The 19,470-nt window shown below is 28.8% G+C and overlaps 1 protein-coding gene, 1 long non-coding RNA gene and 3 other non-coding genes across 5 annotated transcripts; 3 read left to right on the plus strand and 2 right to left on the minus strand.

Moving 5' to 3' along the window:
• Window positions 1–3,206: 3,206 nt before the first annotated feature.
• Window positions 3,207–3,770, minus strand: LOC124934816 (agamous-like MADS-box protein AGL62). The gene has a single exon (XM_047475317.1). The coding sequence runs from the start codon at window positions 3,768–3,770 to the stop codon at window positions 3,207–3,209; it is 564 nt and encodes a 187-aa protein (XP_047331273.1).
• Window positions 3,771–12,359: 8,589 nt separating this feature from the next.
• LOC124933564 lies at window positions 12,360–13,088 on the minus strand. Its single transcript, XR_007098997.1, has 3 exons — window positions 12,944–13,088; window positions 12,563–12,790; window positions 12,360–12,460 (listed from the first exon to the last, which is right to left on the minus strand). It is a non-coding gene; the product is annotated as an uncharacterized LOC124933564 (long non-coding RNA).
• A 41-nt stretch (window positions 13,089–13,129) lies between these two features.
• LOC124937223 lies at window positions 13,130–13,288 on the plus strand. Its single transcript, XR_007099329.1, has one exon. It is a non-coding gene; the product is annotated as a U1 spliceosomal RNA (small nuclear RNA).
• Window positions 13,289–16,094: 2,806 nt separating this feature from the next.
• On the plus strand, window positions 16,095–16,189 carry LOC124937179. The gene has a single exon (XR_007099289.1). It is a non-coding gene; the product is annotated as a small nucleolar RNA snoR117 (small nucleolar RNA).
• Window positions 16,190–16,209: 20 nt separating this feature from the next.
• On the plus strand, window positions 16,210–16,295 carry LOC124937173. The gene has a single exon (XR_007099283.1). It is a non-coding gene; the product is annotated as a small nucleolar RNA snoR116 (small nucleolar RNA).
• Window positions 16,296–19,470: the final 3,175 nt, after the last annotated feature.

The following is a 19,470-nucleotide window of genomic DNA, read 5'->3' on the forward strand; positions in this document are numbered from 1 at the left end:
CCACTATCACCAGCAAGAGAGCAATACAAAACTCTTCTCTAGATAATATTAGAGGCATACAAATTCATAATACTCTTGGAAACATGCAAATCAAGGATATAGAAACAATCAAAGAACAAGAAAGGAATAATATCACCAAAATAACTGCTACTGTTCCGGCAACAAAACCCCGACCTCCAGACCTTAGAATCCGATCTCCACCGTTCAGAATGTTGGCCCAGAAGCTTTGAATCTTCTGTCCAAAAATTAGGACGATCCAACGGTGCAAACTCCGGTGATAATCAAAACATTAAGACTACTATATTTGAAGTTTTCTCCTCTTTTTTTTCTTGATTTTTCTCTCTCTTTCTTTTGCTCTTATTTCTTGCAAAAGAAGTTTTCTCCCTTTTTATCTTGCTCCCAAATAAGTGAATTAAGTGGGGGCTCAAGATGAGCCTATTTGCTGGGTTTTTCCTCATGGGCTAAGGAAAACAAAAACCCAACAATTATATGTTTTTTGTATTAGTGCTGCCACTGAAAAGGGTACCCACAAAGTGATACATGCAACTTATGAACTCATACTGGCTCAAAGAGAAGAAAGTATAAATAAAGTTTTTACCTTTATTTAAAAGAAATCTTAATATCTCTAGAATATTTAAAATCTTATATTAATGTTTATATACAAAATTGTTTCCAAATATTGCTCTCTTTTAGAGTGGGATGTCTCAATTTTCATTGTATCTCAACTAGGGACATTTTTCTGTATCTATAGATTTATTAGCAATTTTCAAAAGTATGTTGCACACGTGTTTATGAATGAACCTATAAACATATTTTTGTTTGTGATGATGATACAAAGCATAAACTCTTTATTTTTTATGTTAGATTCTCTTTTCATTACTAAACATGAATTGATAATTATATAACTGACAACTTTTCGTTTCAGTTACATAGATTCAGAAACATGTTTGGTAGTTTATAACAAAATGGATCATCTAGAAGCACATGAAAATTGAGTATCATTCAAGGAAATTTTGAAAGACTTGGTATTAAATGTTTTTGTATGAGTGTTGCACGGGAAATGGTACCCTAGAAGTGATATATGCAGCTTATAAACTCATATTGGCTCAAAGAAAAACAATATAAATCAAGGTCTTACCTTTTTTTTAAAAGAAATCTTAATGTCTCAATTATATTTTAAGTATCATATTAATGTTTATTTACAAATTTATTTTCAAATATTACTCTCTTTCAGAGTGGGAGGTTTCTATTTTCATTGTATCTCAGCTAAATACATCTTTTTGTATCCATAAATTTATTAACATTTTTTCAGAAGTATATTGCAAAAGTGTTTATGAATGAACCTATAAACATATTTTTGGTTGTGATGATGATACAAAACATAAACCCTTTATTTTTTATGTTGGATTCTCTTTTCATTACTAAACTTGAATTGATAATTGTATAACTGACAAGTTTTCATTGCAGTTGCATAGATTCAGAAAGAAGATTTTGATATAAGAGAGAAAAGTATTAAGGTTAAATATAATCACGAGAATAAAGTGACAGTTGTAATGTAGTTAATTGTGAAGATGTTATGAAATAATTTTAGTTGTATTAGATTTCAGCACGTATTGGAAGTATGTGGAGTATATAAGTCTTTGTCTAAATTTTGGTGTAAAGGAGGTGACACCGTTTTTGTTGGAAGGTTAAATTTAGGTTTTTCTTCTTCCAACGATTTTGTATCTCCTTAATATTATGAAAACACATTTTGCAGATGGAGATGACATGGAATGACTCTAATGGACCAGATGGCCTAAACGGAATTAAAATCTTAACTTTCATCTACACAACATGTAAACATAACTGATCACTTTTTATTAACGAAAAATGTAGAATTATGTTACTATTGATTGTTGGGGTGTAATAATAACTTAAAAGATAATTTTGATGTTACTTGTGAAAGTATTGTAATTTATTCAACAACGGATAACATTGTCGACTAAATAACAAAAAAAAATCTTATATGTTTTCCAAAAGACTAACAAATAAAATAGACAATAACTACTTATAAGAAACAACCACTAATAAAAATAACTATAGAGTTTCACATAACTTATAAAAAAAATTAGGAGTAGAAATTATTAAGAAAATATATAAGAAAATTTAGGAGTAAAAATTATTAAAAAATATATATATATAATAATAATAATAATAAATTTATTAGAGCACTTCATTCATTACTAAAATAATAGGGACGAAGAAAGCAAAATACTAAGATTCTTTTACTTCAAATATAAAACATAGTTCTAATATCATATTAAAATAGAAAAAATATTGTAAGTATTACATAGTTTATGTTTTTGTTGGATTTTATCCTCTAGTTGGAGAGACCTAACTTGGTGGGAGCTTTATTTAGGTTCACAGTATATAATGTGAAGAGACATTATTTTTCATTTAAATTAACTGAGTTTTGAGAATAACAAAAGAGATTAGAGCAAAAACGGATTTAAAAGTTTGAGGTAGTAGCCGGAGAAGATTTTCGTTTGCCGAAATTTGCACCGTTTGATCGACTTCAAACGTTGACAGTTTGTTGATTATTTTTTGGGCTACGTTCTAAACGTTTGAATTTTATTTTTTTTTAAGTTCTAAATCAGTTTAAGAGAAATCAGAATTACATAATTGATAAATTAATTCAAAAATGTTCTATTTTAAAGAATACATTTTCCCATCATGTTTAATCTATAAACATTATACTAAGTTTATAAGGAAACTAATATATATATTTAAAGTGTAAAAGGATTTTTTTAAACTCACTTAGGTAATTATCAGGGATTACATGGGCTCAAAGATGAACAGATGAAGGACTTTGGGTATTTTAGGTTATTTATGAATTTTATTGGGAAAAAAACTTGTTTAATAATAATTAAAAAAAAAAAAGTAGATTGTTTAATATTTATCTAAGTTTAATTATTAAAATATTAATTTATATTTAATAAAAATAAAGTAAGAATATTTTGATATTTTATTTTATAATTTAAATGATTTAAATATTGTAGCTATTATACTATGATATGATTGACAACACTTTAAAACAAAACAAAAAAACCTAATTATAAAAAGAAACCATACGAAAGAAAAGAGTTTAAAGAAAAGTAAAATGATAATTTTGTGTCAAAAGTAATATTTGGAATGAGGATATTGTAGCCATCAATTTGGAGGAATTCTTAAAGATAACTAGGTGGTCCACTAGTAGCTGCAAGCAAATGAAGCGGGTTGGAAACCTCCGATATGTTTTGAGCAACCATGGCCTTCACATTCTCGAGAGACCCTTTGAGCTGCTCAAGTTGAAGATATGTCATCTTCTCAATTGAACCCTCCCACCACCTATGTTCCCTTCCATGCTGCAAGGCTCGAGTCACCGCCTCCCCACGCCTTTTCTCCACCTCCAATTGTTCCTGAACCTCCATGAGTCGAGTATTCATATCCCTTATGTTAGACATCCGGTGAGCCTCCACTAGTTGTTGGGTCTCATGAGAAAGCCCGGAGGACAAGCCATGAGTACCCATGAATCGATCAACCAATTCCTCAACACTTGGGTGACCGAATGAGTACACCTTCTTCCCCGGAGAGAAGACGATAACCAACATCTCAGCAGCACAAAGTGTAGTCAGTTCACTGGACTTCTTAAATAATCCAGTTCTTCTCTTGGAGAAGGTAACTTGAAGGTTGCTCTCATTTTGCATTTTGGTCATAGTGATTTTTTTACGCCCTTTGCTTATCCTCACCATAGCTTTTTAAATTGCAAATTAAGGATGTTTAGATGAAATATGAAAGAGGAGATGTGTGTATGCATGGATTAGGGAGGGCCTATTTATATAATTAAATTCAAGATTGCCAAGCTCCTATGCTATTTGTGTGTGAAATTCCTAATCAAAATTATCTAATCTAGTGATGTAAAAAGCTCCACATGGACCAACTATTTAAAAAAATATATTTTTACTAAATCCATATTCCATGTATTAAATTTTTTACTTTATTTTGCATATTTTTTTTCTTATATTACAAAATTCTTTACCTGTATTGTATATTTTTATTATATCATTAATGAAAATCTTAATAGTATTTCTTTCCGTAAATTATTTAAGAATAAATAAATATTAAAGATGTTACTTAAAAAATATTGTTTAATGTAGTGTATAATTTGATTAATATGCATTTATCTTTTTAATTTTTCTATTGAGTTATAAATTCGAGAATTGGTAAACAATATTAATGTAACAATTCTAACTGTTCTAACTATTTTACATAAATATTTATCTTTATCACTTTATTTCATAAATTAATAGTTATCGAGAATTATTATATTTTTGTTTAAAAGAGAATTACATTTCTTAGAGTTATGCAATGTAATATATTCTAGATTTAGAGTAGGTTCAATTTGTCTAACTTAGGTTGTGTGAAAGATATAAATTATAAAGAGAAAAGTCAATTGAAATTACATAGATTATTGTAATTTGGTTTAACATATAACATAAACAATGAACTATATTTATTTTTAATTTTGTATGTGTAGTAAGAATATAGTATAATAATAAAATAATAATACAAACTCTTACACTATTTATTTATCTATTATTCTCATTTTGTTATTTGATTTTTATATAAATTTTATCCATTACTATATATCATTTTAGTATTATTATTAGTATTCTTAATTAGAATATTTAAAATAATTAAGGAGATTTTGATTTAGTATAACAAATTGATTAAAATATATTTTCATTACAAGGAAAATTGTAATTTAATTATTATTAATTGAATAAAAAAATTAATATAAATAATTTTAATTTAATATATATATATTAAATTGAGAATATTAATTGTAATATATATATATATATAAATTATTACTTCAATTAAAATAAAATATATATTTCAATTGATCCTTTTGAACAAAATATAACATTTATTTTACATTTAAAAAAAATAAAAGAGAAAACACACAAACAAAAAAAATATATATATATATATATATATATATATATATAATCCAAATATACGACATATATAAACATTAATGAACATAACGAGTTTTAATATTCTGGAAGAACAAGAGAACTATAATATAATTTGAAACTTCATTAGTGTCATTAGAGGTTACTAGAATGATTTACTTCATTAGTGTCATTAGAGGTTACTAGAATGATTTCCATATTTTGATTCTGTTCTTCGAAAAGAAACGTCATCTCTAATAATTTTGTTGTTATCTACTAAAACAACTTGAAATGTTTCAAAAAAGTAGGCATACGGCGTACAAAAAGTTCATATCCTTCTTTATCTCTAAAATCTCTAAAAAAAAATAGTGTCCTAACCATCCAACCACTATTCCATCCCCAATATTTATGGGGCCTGCTCGGAATAATCCCCTTGGCTAGATTATTACCAATGTAATCATAAAAAGCTATTTTTCAGGAATCTTATACCAAACTTCTACTAAACTTTGAATTTCAGCTGGACCAACACTAACTCTTCGATATATCTCTTGCTGAAAGTACCCCTAATCCCATTGATAACGAGTAAGCCCAAATAATTTGATCGGGGTAGTTGTTGAACCATACCACATAGTCCCGGCAACTACAAAAGCTGCAAAAAAGACACGGTTAAAATGCAAAATATTACAATTATCATTTGCCTCATTCACTAAAAAAATCTCATTTCCAGCAACTTCAAGTAATCAACATATCAATTGTTACTCGTAACTGAACTATATATATCATATTGCAGAGCTTCTCATTTCACCCAAAAAATGCCTCATTATCGACATCTATTATCTCTCATATCAAGTAACCAACTTATTCATTGTTATCTGCAACCGGACTATGTATCATATTACAAACATTCTCATTCACTCAAAAATCTCCTCTTTATCAACCTCTTACCATCTCCACTTCAATCAACCAATATAACTTTTAGTTCCACAATCATCTTATCATATTATAGACTTTCTTACTTCAGTCAACCAACACCAATCAGATTAACATTTTGAGCACATTTGAACACACTCATCTTATTATATAATAATATAATAGACTTTCTCACTTCGGTCAACCAACATATTATTTGTTCCCTAATTGATCTATCATTCCGATCATTTTGCACTCCTTCATATAAAATTTTATAATTATTCAAACTTGAAACTAGTGAGATTCGAACTACTGATTTTTTTTATTATAAATTATAAACATTTAATCATTACATTACTACCTGGCAAGTTTCGAATTATAAACATTAACAATTAAAAATAAATCATTACACTCATATTAAAAAAGATATTTTTCATACTCAATAATTTCTACTTTCACCTCATATTTTTTAATATAAAGAGAAACAAATAATTAAATAAATTAATTCATTTTTATATAAATATATTATGAATTAAGTTTTAAATAAGTTGTTATATACCTTTAATATATAATTATATAAATATAAAATTATTAATAAAAATAAAATTATTTATCTATATATATAATTATATATTAAAAAGTAATATTAAGTAAAATTAAAAAGAAAATATTTTACATTCTTAATTAATACACCTTCATTAATTTTTTAAATATATATATATATTTTATTAAATTAAAGAAAATAATTTTTTTTAAAATTGGCATACCCATTAACTTACGATTGAGTTTATATTTAAATTAATTAACCCGGTTAATTTTGTCTAATAAAAATATAAAAAACGCTCATAGTGCGCGACCCTAGGGGTGTAAACGAGTTGAGTTGAGCTGAGTATCATACTACTCGAACTCAACTTGAATTACATTATAAATACTCGAACTCGATCGAGTACCAAAATATATACTCGAACTCGGCTCGATTACAATTTGAGCTACTCGAACTCGAAAACTTGAAAGTTAAATTTTATTAATTAAAATTATATTTTACTACTAAATAATATCTCAAACATAATATTAATGATTTTCAAATTCTACAAAATTCAATATATTAAATAGTGAAGGGTTGAAGGCAATGAAAAAGTTGCTCGGTTAATAGTAGAATTCAAAAAAATATATGTTTTAAAGTATTTTGATGGATAAATAATCTGAAAGATATAGAAAAGAGAAGAGAGAGATTTAACCGTTAAAAATAGAAGGAGAAAAGAGAGAGAGATTTGACCGTTTGGAAATAAAAGGAGAAAAGAGAGGTGAATTTGGCGGTTAGGAATGGAAGGAGGAAAAAACGGAAATAAAAGGAGAAGAGAAAGAGATGAGATTTGGTTGTTTGAGAATGAAAGGAGAAAGATAGAGGGTTTGAAAATGGAAGTCTTACGGGACAAAAGGAAATTATGTTAATCGAACAACAAATATAAAGCTCGAGCAAGAGCACAATTTTATAATCGAGCTACTTGAACTCGACTTGAGCTCAATGAAAACGAGTGTGAGCCAAACTTTGATCGAGCTACTCAAGAGCATATTAGAAATGTTCTGACTTTTCTGTCACTCTCCCGCCATTATTATTAGTCATGGTTTTGGTCATGAACGTCGTGGCTAAAAGTCAGGTTTCTCAGCCTTTTTTCCGTCATTTTTATAAATATTATTAGCCACAGTTTTATGGTAAAGTTGTGGTTAATAATAACTTATAAAGACGTGATTAATATTTATTAAATGAATATTAACCACGGCTTTAGTAAAGCGGTTAATAAAGAAGAGCTACTGGAAAATAAATGTTTTTAATAGTAACATCGGTTTTACCATAAAGGCGTGGTTAATATTATATAACAACGGCTTTAGTAAAGTTGTGGTTAACAAGAAGAGTTACTGGAAAATTATTATTCATTAAATGAATATTAACCACAGTTTTAGTAAAGTCGTGGTGAATAAAAAAGAGATATTAGAAAATTATTATTCATTAAATGAATATTAACCACGACTATTAATCACGATTTTACCAAAGCTCGTGGTTAATAACCTATAATATTAACCACGACTTTATTGTAAAACCGTGATTAATATTCATTAAATGAATATTAACCATGGCTTTAGTATAGTCGTGGTTAATAAACAAGAGCTACTGAAAAATTATTATTCATTAAATGAATATTAACCACGGTTTTGATAAAACCATGATTAATAACCTATAATATTAACCACGGCTTTATGGTAAACCGTGGTTAATATTTATTAAATGAATATTCGGCATACGATAACTAATGCCGACGTTGATAACTTGCATAAATTGAATCAACTTCTTCTTTCTCTCTTCTCCGCTCCGCAGCCACAAGCGTTCTCTCCCGCGATTCTTCGCCGCAGCCGCAAGCCTTTGCCCATCGTTCGTTCCTCGTATCGCCTCCTTCTTCCGTCCGTGGCGCCGCGCCGCATCTTCTTTCAGCCGATTAAACCTTCAATTTCTATATCAAACTCCATTGATCGTCTTGTTGTGAGTTCCAATTTCACCTCTTATATTCTTGATATTTCTTTGTAAATTAACTTTTTTTTACATACTAAATAATCACTTTAAATTATGTATTCAGATGTCTGGAGATATTGTTTTCTGGAGATATTGTTTTCTGGAGATATTGTTTAGACCTCACCAACATGACTAATCAAATTGATCGTCTTGTTGTGAGTTCCAATTCACCTTATATTCTTGATATTACTTTGTAAATTAACTTTTTTTTACATACAAATTAATCACTTTAAATTATGTTTTCATATACCTAGAGATATTGTTTTAGACCTAAAAAAACATGACTAATCAAATTGATTGTTGTGAGTTCCAATTTCACCTCTTACATTTTTGATATTACTTTGTAAATTAACTTTTCTTTACATACAAATTAATCACTTCAAATTATGTTTTCAAATGCATGGAGATATTGTTTTAGACTTCACCAACATGACTAATCAAATTGTTAAACTTGGAGGTGGTTTACGTCAGGTTTATTTCAGTTAGATCTCCTTTATTTGTGAAGAATGTTTGATCATTGCAGTAGGCTTATACCCCACATGAACTTCAATGGAATTGTTAGTTTTTATTGTTCATAAGCCAAAGACTAATAATAAGCATCTTGTGCTTGTAAGCTTGTTTAACTTTGATGTAATTTATGTCACCAAGGTTTGGAAGTTGAGATTTAAGTAACCAAATAAGTACTGGGTTGAAATCTCCCATAAGAGGGTGATTACTACTATAGTTTTTATTATACTTTATTTATGTATGGATTGTGTAAAAAAAATCAATTTACCTACTTTTTTCACACTTTAGGTCTGTCGGTTATATGTATAAATAAAGATCAATCCTCCTTTTGAGATCCTTGAGTCTTCTTTGGGACCACAGGGACACAGGAGGGTGATCGGGATGAGATCGGGAATACGTTCAACTCATTTTAGACCCGATTAACGAGGAAGTTCTTCCTCAAGCATCAACAGCTCATGTGTGTCTTAACGTCAACAACAAAAATTGCTCATGGAGGAGAACAAGAACATGCAACAACAGATGGAATATGAACATGCAACAACGGATTCACAACATACATGTGAAATGGAAGAGATGTGACTAGTGCGCACAACAAGAGTCTATAAGGACAATCATGTCTAAGATGTCCCCTCCTCTCCCCGATCAGTAACGATTGACGTATATTTCAGATTTTTGTACTAATACGATTTGAGATGCTTTGAGGTTTTGAAATTTGGTGATTTTTATTTATGAATGGTATTTTTTATTTATGAAACAGGTTTTATAAAATTCAAAAAATAGCCAAAACCCGAAACCAAACAATATCAATGTCGGCGTTAGGAGGAGAGCCGACGTTAATAATATCATTTTATTAACCACGGTCCTAAAGTAGTGGTTAATAATATCATTTTATTAACCACGATTTTATCCTAAAACTGTGGTTAATAATATCATTTAATAACCACGGTTTTAGGGGAAATTGCCGTGATTAAAATTTTTTTAAAAATTAACGTCCAAATCTTTAACGTAGACGAGACGGTTTTGGTAGCCGACGTTAATAAGTCGGCATTATAAATTTTAACGACGGCTTTTGCAGTTGATATAACTTTCAGTAATATATATATATATATATATATATATATAATTTATAAAATTTCGTAATTATATATATATGGAATTAACTTAGTTGGTTAAAATTGGTTAAAATGTTAAAGTTAAATGATTAGAAATGATATAAATTCATTAATTTTGATGTTGAATTTAAAATATAAAATATTATTAGTTTAGTTGATTAAAATGTTGAACTTATATTATATATATTATATTGTTAGATGACAATTGTTTGAGACTTGTGTATCACATTTTTTATTTAATAATTTTAAGTTTATGCACGAGTCAACCCACGATTTGACTCAAATATTTATTTACTCTCAAATAAATATTTAAATTAACCACAACTCTTAACTCGGTCATCCAAACACATTGAAATTGAAATTAAATATATATATATATATTATAATTTTTTAAGCGTTGTTCAAATCAAATTAGTGTAGTTGCACTGATATGACTATAAAAAAATATTATTATTTAAATTTAATTATTTTTGAAATGTTGTTAGTTGATAAAGATTGGATCATTTAAATTTAAGTCAACATATATTTTTCAATACAAAAATATCTAAAGTTTATAAGAATATTTTTATAAGTTTATAATTTAATTTTATTTCATTGAAGAATATTTATTTGAAAAATTAAATATATAAATCATATCTTGTATGTGAATTAATCACATAAATAGATAATATTCCTTAGATTGGAGGAGAAGTAATTTTGACCTAATTAATTATTTTAAATAAATAGTTTTGCATTTTGCATCAAATTTAATGAAATTATATAAAGTTTAAAGAGTATTATTGATGACAAAAAAAACTTGAAAAATATTATGTTAAATAGATAAAAAGTAGAGTTTTTTTTTTTTTTTTAGAAAACCGCATAGGAGCGTCGGGAAATTGATAGCATCAAACAAAATAGAGAAAAAAATGGAAGAATCGTGGTTGACATCTGACATGTGTGTTTATTCAGTTTTTTCTTGGTAGGAAAAGGCCTATTAGCAATGGAATACCCCAAATCTGTTTTGTGTAATGGAGGCGGGAGATGTGTGCCGAATTGATATATTTTAATTTTTTGAAAAATAAAAATAGGACAACGAGTTAAACACAATCAAAAGAATATTACTGATATAATCCAACTTTTTTTAAAGTAAAAATTGAAAAACGAGTTAAGCACATAATTCATGACCTTAAGTAAGTTGAGAATATCCACACTTTATTACCGTTAAGTTAAAGAAACTAGGATTATAATCTAGTTTAATTTAAACTTTAGTGTCAATGTCACATTTAGAATTCTATTTTCAGGTTGAAATTGATTTATTATTTGTTTTCCATTGATATTAGTTGAAAATTAATCAACCATCCAGACATCTCTATCATACACGATAAGGATATTTTGGTATTTTTAATTCAGAAAACTGATTTTTAAAAATCAATTATCAAACAATTTTTTTTTTAAAAATAACTTTAACAATGACTAAATGAATGAACTGTTGTTCCAAAACGAATTCACTAGTAGGAACATATTCTTTTATTTAAGTTATATGACATTAATATTTGCTTTATTATAAAGATAGGTTGAATAAATTTTTGGCTTGAACACTAAAAAGATGTTGGTAACTATTTAAATTTTAGAATTAACAGTTGCTCAACCGTAGATATGAAGCAAGTTTACACACTGCTCTACAACCAACATGAAAAAAATGCTATAAGAAAAAGTTTAATTGATCTCAATAAAATCTTTTATCAATAAAATCTCTTCAAATAAACCTCCATTGTTTTTTAAGATGCTCTAACCCAGATGGGTAACTGATACAATTTTAGATCACTAAGTTACGTTTTCACACATTTCCCACCAAAACACCATTGTTGGGTTCCTTCTATGCTGATTTTTTTCAAGAAAGCGTGAGCACTAAATTTAGTGTATAAACTTCTAAAACTAGGCAGAATTTGGTCACTACAATATCTTTGGAAGATTTGAAAGAAAATGTTAAATGGTTTATGGCAAGTAGTCTTTAATATTTCACGCAGAGTTAAGTGCAAATTTGAAGTTCCTTGGTGCTCTCAACTTTTCAGCATTTCTTAGAGTCCAAAGATAAAGATATGTGATAGTGAGCTGCATTATGGACATTTGAAGAAATTCATGTTCTCTATGATAATGAACAGCCGCTCAAATTGGTTATACCTTCCAGGCAAAGAAAAAGGGTTCCTTTTGGGAAGAAAGTATATATGGCAGGAATACTTTATCAAATAGTTTCTCAACCAAAGTTAGGTTTAGTTCATTACAATTGCAGTCACCGTCAAATTAAGACATCACCTGTTTCAGGGTGCATATCTACTACATTCGGCATTCAAATCCCTTCCCCATTTCATTTAGGATTTGAGAGTAAGAAAGTAATTTAAACAACTTAGATTCTGCAAAAACATATTCACAAATCAAACAAATTCATAAACCATACAATTGCATCATATTTCCACTCATTCAAAAATCCCATGAACATTGAAAGCTAGAGTTACCTGAACCATTGGATTCTATAGAATGAACTACCCTAGAGGACATATGCATTGTTATTTTGAGCCAAACCTCCTAAAATCTAATGATGCACAAAACCTTAAGCTTCACTTTGAATCACTTCAGGCTTTCCCCGAAGTTTCATCATTTTGGGCGAATCGATAGTCGATAAGAATCGTCATCAAACAATCCCACTTTGAGTTTATTAGTAAATGCAACAACAATCTAGTTGACTGCAAATTCAAAGAACTTTTACATTAGAACTACCCTTAATTTCATTTCCAGGAGAAAACCCAAAAACTGAACTTAAAATCAATATCACTGAAATTCCTTTGTAACAAACACTGATTACTTCTTAAGAGAAGACAAATGAAATAACTCTTTACCTTGTTATCATCTCACCAAGAAGAACCAGCAGCAAAGTCATAGTTTTTTCTCCCTTCTTCTGATCTTATGAGGGCGGTGTGAGAAACAAGAAGCAATATTACGAGTATTTGTTCCCACATCGGGAGATAAAAGAATTGGTTCATAATTCACGTAATATAAAATGATGGGCCTGGCAAAGGAAATACTTACTTACCTGGACGGGGTATTTGGGCGATCATGAAGGCTTATGGCCTAGGTCAGTGACTTTCATTGCACATAGAAAGGGTGCTTATCTAAGATCAGCCCATTGTGGTTGAATCTACGTCATTATTTGTTGCTGAGGGGCTGCGTTTGCGCGGCCCTACCAATTCTCTAATTCTAAATGTTCCTATTCTCTTTTTATGTTATTCTTAGATTTAGATGTTGATCAAGTTTAACTAAATTTTATTAGTTATATCTATTTAACCAAATTAAATTATGTTCAATATATATATTAAATTAAACACAATAATTTTCATAACAATTTATTATTTTACATTTAAAGAAAATTAATTGAAGGTTTAAAGTTCAATAAAAATATCAATTCTGGAATAATATAACCTAAACTTCATTAGAAATATCAATTATGAAACTCATTAGAAATTTTAATTCTTTAATATGTAGTATTTGTTACTTAGTGGTGGTTCTTTTTGCAACTATCGGATCATAAGTTCAAAAAGATTGACCCAATCAAATGATTACCTTCTTCATTCATTGCTAGACTAAGGCATTCATCATGTAGTACATGTTACTTTTTAATTGTGATTTTTTTTTTTATTATTAGCTAATGAGGGAATAGAGAACAATTATATTATGTGAGGTAACTACCAATAAATTATTTATTCAATGGGTTTAATTTTGAAGACAATAACATCTATTATATAAACTAATTAAAATGAGTTTCTATACTTTATTAATCAAAAATAATTTTAATATTTTAATTGTACACCTAATAAGACCTATTAATAAATAATAAGTAGGATTTTTGTTTGAAAATGATTAATAAGTAGGAATTGAATTTGATTTTGGTTGAATACAAATATTTTAAATTTTTTTGTGTGTATTTTGAAAGAGAATTGCAATATTGTGGAAGAAATTTACACTTTCAATTGGATGGTTTAATCAAAACGCTGTAAAAATTATCGATCCCAATAGTATAAGTTCTACAAATAAGGTATCAATTTTAATGGAAATTAATTTTGTTTCATATAATCAGAATCATTATTTTGAATAATTATCTGAGTTTGATTTATAATGAAACGCTAAAATATAACAATATGTATCCACTTCCTTCTTTCATTTTCTCTGTCCAACAACCTCAAAAACTTATATATTTCACCAAATTTTTATTGTCCCCAACTGGACTGGAAAATGCAACATATTCTTTAATAATTATACAGTACAATCAATTTTGAGATAAAATTAAATTTTAGTTTGGTGTTACAGACAGTTAAATTACCTTAAAAAGATAAATTTGTATCCATTGAAGAAGATAATAGAAAGAAGCATATAAGAAAGTTAAAATGTAACACCCCTCACCCCTAATATACTTAGACCGAGTGAGAAAATATTTGAAAACGTACATACTTAGGCGGAAAAACCGAAAATTTGCGGAAGCGTTATAAATATATAAGTGGAATCACAAAACTTGGCCTTTTGAAAACAGTACCGGCCCTTTACATCAAAAACAAATAAAAGATGGTCCCATAATACAAAAACAGTGGTCTTTTAAGTACTAGACCATAAAAGTACTTTGAACTTCTGATTGTCCTTCTTCCCACACACACACCTCCCTGCACCCTGCCCACCCTCCCTTCATAAGACAACAGACTGCTATGGTTGTATACCTATACCACACAAGTATAGTGAGTCTAAAGACCCAGCAAGCATGTTTAAAGAGAATATAAAAAGACAAGTAAAAGTTGTTTTGTATTGATGTACTGACTTGTAAAACAATTTATAAAAGGGTTAGAACATAAACATCCTTGAGCACATACTGACCCTTTACATTTCAGAGCTGATCCTGAAAGTTATGAATCATGTTGAGCACATGGTTGGAAGGGCACTCTTTGGAGTTTATCCCTAAAGTCCACAACCTGATTAGACACATGTCTGTGTGGGTAGGATCTTCTAGAGCTCGTCCCAGAAGTCCAGTCCCAATAGAAACCCCAACACATATTTTGGAATCAGACTACTAGAGCTCATCCTGCGTAGCCTTCCTCCCATTCCGTCAATATTCATACATCATTGTTCACAATGATTCCATAAAACGTTTCATACTTTGGAAAACAGATCCTTGTTTAGAAAACAGACCCTTGTTTATAAAACAGTTCATTCTTTATAAAACAGACCGCTCTTTTAGAAAAGGGACCCTTGTTTGAAAAACAGATCAGATTAGCCTTTGGAAAACAGATGGTACCTTAGAAAACAAATTGTCTTTTTGAAACAGATCATACTTGGTTCATTAATAAAGATATGAATATGCAAGGGAAACATACTATAAAAACAGTATGCATAATTTATAGAATATACATGAGTTATATAAGCAAGTGTGGGTTTCTAAAGAGTGATATAGAAAGATTTTCTTGCCTTATATTTGTTCCACCTAAGAAAACCTTTCTATTTATAACATGTTATTTTTTAAAATTTCATTTTTTTTATAAAAAAGATATATTAAAAATAATAAAAGAATGTCACCTAAACTAAAAAAAAAAATGCAATATCCCAATGCTAACCTGATAAAAATAAATAATTAATTACCTTCTTGTTGTGTATACTTTATATATAATAAATTTTAAAAATAAATTTAATATTATTTCGAATATAATAGTATTATTTAAAGAGAAAAAAAAAACTAGCCTAACTAATATAAAATAGATTGAAACTGGATCCATAAAAAAAAAATAAAGACTTAAGCCCAATAGACCAAGAATACCGTCATTTCTTAAATTAGGGTTTCTGTTGTCTCATCGTCTAGCTTAATTCATCTTTATATTCACCTATCTCTTCTTCACTGTTATGAACACCTTCACTTGCCATCTCAGTTCTTAGATTTCATCTCTCTTAACTCTTCTTCATTTTTTTTAATAGATTTTTTAATTCCATGTGAAGCGAATATGAGATTTGATGTTAGGCCAGTGATGTTTGATATTGTCCGTACCATCTGAATAACCTTTTTTAGGGTTTTCTTTGACGATGATAATCTATCTTTTAAACGACTGAGGCCTGTTTTTGTTAGATCGATTGAAGGCGATGATGTTTTGAGTATACCATCAAACTAAGAAAGCTTCGTTTAAGAGCTTGTTGATTCACAATTTACAACTCTCTGAGCCTTTTTTTGATCATTTCTTATAATTGTTTTAATTCTGATGATGATTCTTTTGTTAATAATGGAGATATGGAAAATTATATTGTTTTTTATTATTAATGTGGAATAAAAATATTACAACTCAGAATCAATATATATATTGATGAAATTAAATATCACAAGGAACCCATTTCCGGTGAAGGTCTCATTTCATAAGGAGGGTGACGGCGGAGAGAACCAGAGATGATTCCTGCTGAGATGGATGAGGTGAAACCGGCGCCAGTTTGGGATGTAGGTGCTGGTGCAGGGGCATCTTGTGCAGCCACCATGGATACAAATGCAAGAACTGTGGCCATGGCGACTAGAAATTGGGCTGCAAAATTGGCCATTTTTGGTTTGTTAATGAGTGAGGCAGATAGATGATTGATGGGTTTTTGTTTGGAGAAGATGATTGTTTGAGTAGAAATTGTGGGTTTTTATAGTTAGTGTTGGGAAGAATAGGAATAGTGTCAAGTGTGAATGAATTATTATTTTAACATTTTTATGTTTTGAAAATTAGTTGGCACTCAATTTCAATTTCAAACATTTCTTGAAGTCGGCCATGTTTCTTCATCATTATCTCACGTTGCTATTCATACTTTTTATGGGATATTTCGTTTTGTGGTTATTTAAGATTTTTGTTGGATATTTTACAATAATTGTTTGAAAAAATAAGTAATATAAATTATTAGTTGATTGAATTAGAACAATATTTTGGTAATTTATAAGATGAATTGAGTATTAATGTAATTTTTCTTTTTATAGAAACCAACCAATTTAGTTGTCAAAAATCTGTTTGACATTCCCTTTCTTATACAAACAAATCTTATAGTTGTAGATGAATATGATTTTATTCAATTTTTATATTTTGAGAATAAATGGTTGGATAAATATTAATATTAATTATTTCTAAATTATTATTTTCATTTAATCATCTCTTAAATTATGAAATTAATTTACAGCGTTTAAATTACAAAATGAGTTGCGGCATTAATCATCTCTAAGACTCGTTAAGCTGCGGCATTAACGAAAATGAGTTGTTGAATTCTGAAAGGGAGTATCATTAAAATCCTAAAGCAAGAGTAACCTACTCGAATAGGCAAAAATATCTCTTAGGACAGTGCTCAACACGCCTCAACTACAAATTTCTATAAGTTGTTTCATATAAGTTTATTTAGTTATAATTATTTGTGGAACTTAACATTTTTGCGTTATTCATATCGATCTACTTCCAACCTAAATCAGAGAGAAAGTTATAAGAGAATAGATACCTCCAAAATTTTGGAGAAAAAAATGAAAATATTTAGATTATAGGGAATATAAATACATGGAGAGTTAAATTGTAAATTTGTTGGAGGAAGGAAAATAAGTTTTGAAAAATGAAAATTATGATTTAATTAAGTAATATATATTTTTAATTTATAAATATTATTTAGACTCGTATACCAATATATTTAATAAATTTTTTATTTTATAATTATTGTAGAGTGTATTATTAATTATTTATTTGTAAAAATGTTTTTTTGGTATTAAAATTGTAATGTCAAAAATCGACTCTTCCCGAGAAGGGTTTTCGTTGATCGATAGTCGAGCACCATAACTCATATTCCTCTCGAGTCTCGAGTGAGACGAAGAACCAAAATGGTAGTCTTGATTAGAATGAATTTAAAACATCGATTTAGACTAGCTTTAAATTTTTTAGAGTGATCACTTAATTTACAACTCGAGAAATTAAGAAAGAAAAGTAGTTTGTGTGTTAAAACACATTTTAGAAATTATGTTCATGGTTCGATGTTTGGTTACACGTGAATAAGGCCTCCCGTTCTATATCTCACGTGCTTGTCACATTATAGTATTTACTTTAAACTTTTGACTATTAAAAAAAATATTAGTCTACACCTTATTTGTTTATTCAATCATTGGGATGCGTCTAAAGGTAATCCAAGCATAAACATGTGTCTAATATTGTATAATTTTGTTCCTAAACATGTCTATGTCATGGTCCTAAATCTAAAAAAATAAAACACTAGTACCTATATACGAGTAGCGAAACATGGGAAATGGTATGGATCGTTCAAGTATGATACTCCAGTCAATCATGAAACCAACATTAATTCCTAGCTCCAATCGCCCAAAATCTGAAAGCTTCGATTGATTCAAAAATAGACCTCGTCGATCTCTCGCTCTCCTCATATTTTCCTTGTTTCTCCCCTTTTGGGGAATGAGAAGACCCTCCCTTTTCTAGTCCTTCTTTCTCGGCCTCGTGATACTCGTGTATCTTGGGTTGTTTGGTGTTTTGTTCAGAACCTTCTAGGGCATCCACCTCTCAAATAAGGGAAACAACGTTTTCAGAGGATTCAACTCCAATTACAGAAAAATTATATATCAATAGACAATAATCATATATATAAAGACACAAACCTAAAGTTATGTCCAATACAAAGACATGGCTCTATTAAATCATATATCTCACCATTAGATTACAAGGTCGAATATCCTTCTAGGGCATCCACCTCTCAAATAAGGGAAACAACGTTTTCAGAGGATTCAACTCCAATTACAGAAAAATTATATATCAATAGACAAAATATTGTTAGGGAAAACAATACACAAACCCTAAATGGACCAGAACCGACAATGTCGGACATGGACTTTTCTATTTAGATGATTAGTACACCCAAAATAGACTTCAATACTGATTCTCCAGCCAGAAAAATAATCTCTAATGAATTCAAAAATCCGGGTAATACCCAATTCAGAAAATGGTTTTTTGAAAGTTTTCATATTTCAGAAATAAAACAATTCGAAAAAGAATTTTATGAATTATGTACGGTTAAAAATGCTTAATCCCTTTTACCTCTTGGTTCATAAGCACCTATGTAAAAAAATTATATTTCAGTAATTGAAAGAACTTTTAAATTAGAATCAGGTAAAACCTATTTAGGGACATATCCACCTCAACAACCTTTCCATATTGAAAAGGGAGAGAAAATTATAAATTTCGCGCCATACAAAAATTTAATTGAAAATGATACACTTCCAATAACATGCAAGCATATTAATAATATGTTTGAACAACAAAATTATACAAGTCTGTTCCTAAATATTCTAGGAGAACAATTACAATCCATAGAAAATAAAATTGAAAAATTAATAAAATTA

This window comes from Impatiens glandulifera, chromosome 4 (genome assembly GCF_907164915.1).
Source record: "Impatiens glandulifera chromosome 4, dImpGla2.1, whole genome shotgun sequence".
Taxonomy (NCBI): domain Eukaryota; kingdom Viridiplantae; phylum Streptophyta; class Magnoliopsida; order Ericales; family Balsaminaceae; genus Impatiens; species Impatiens glandulifera.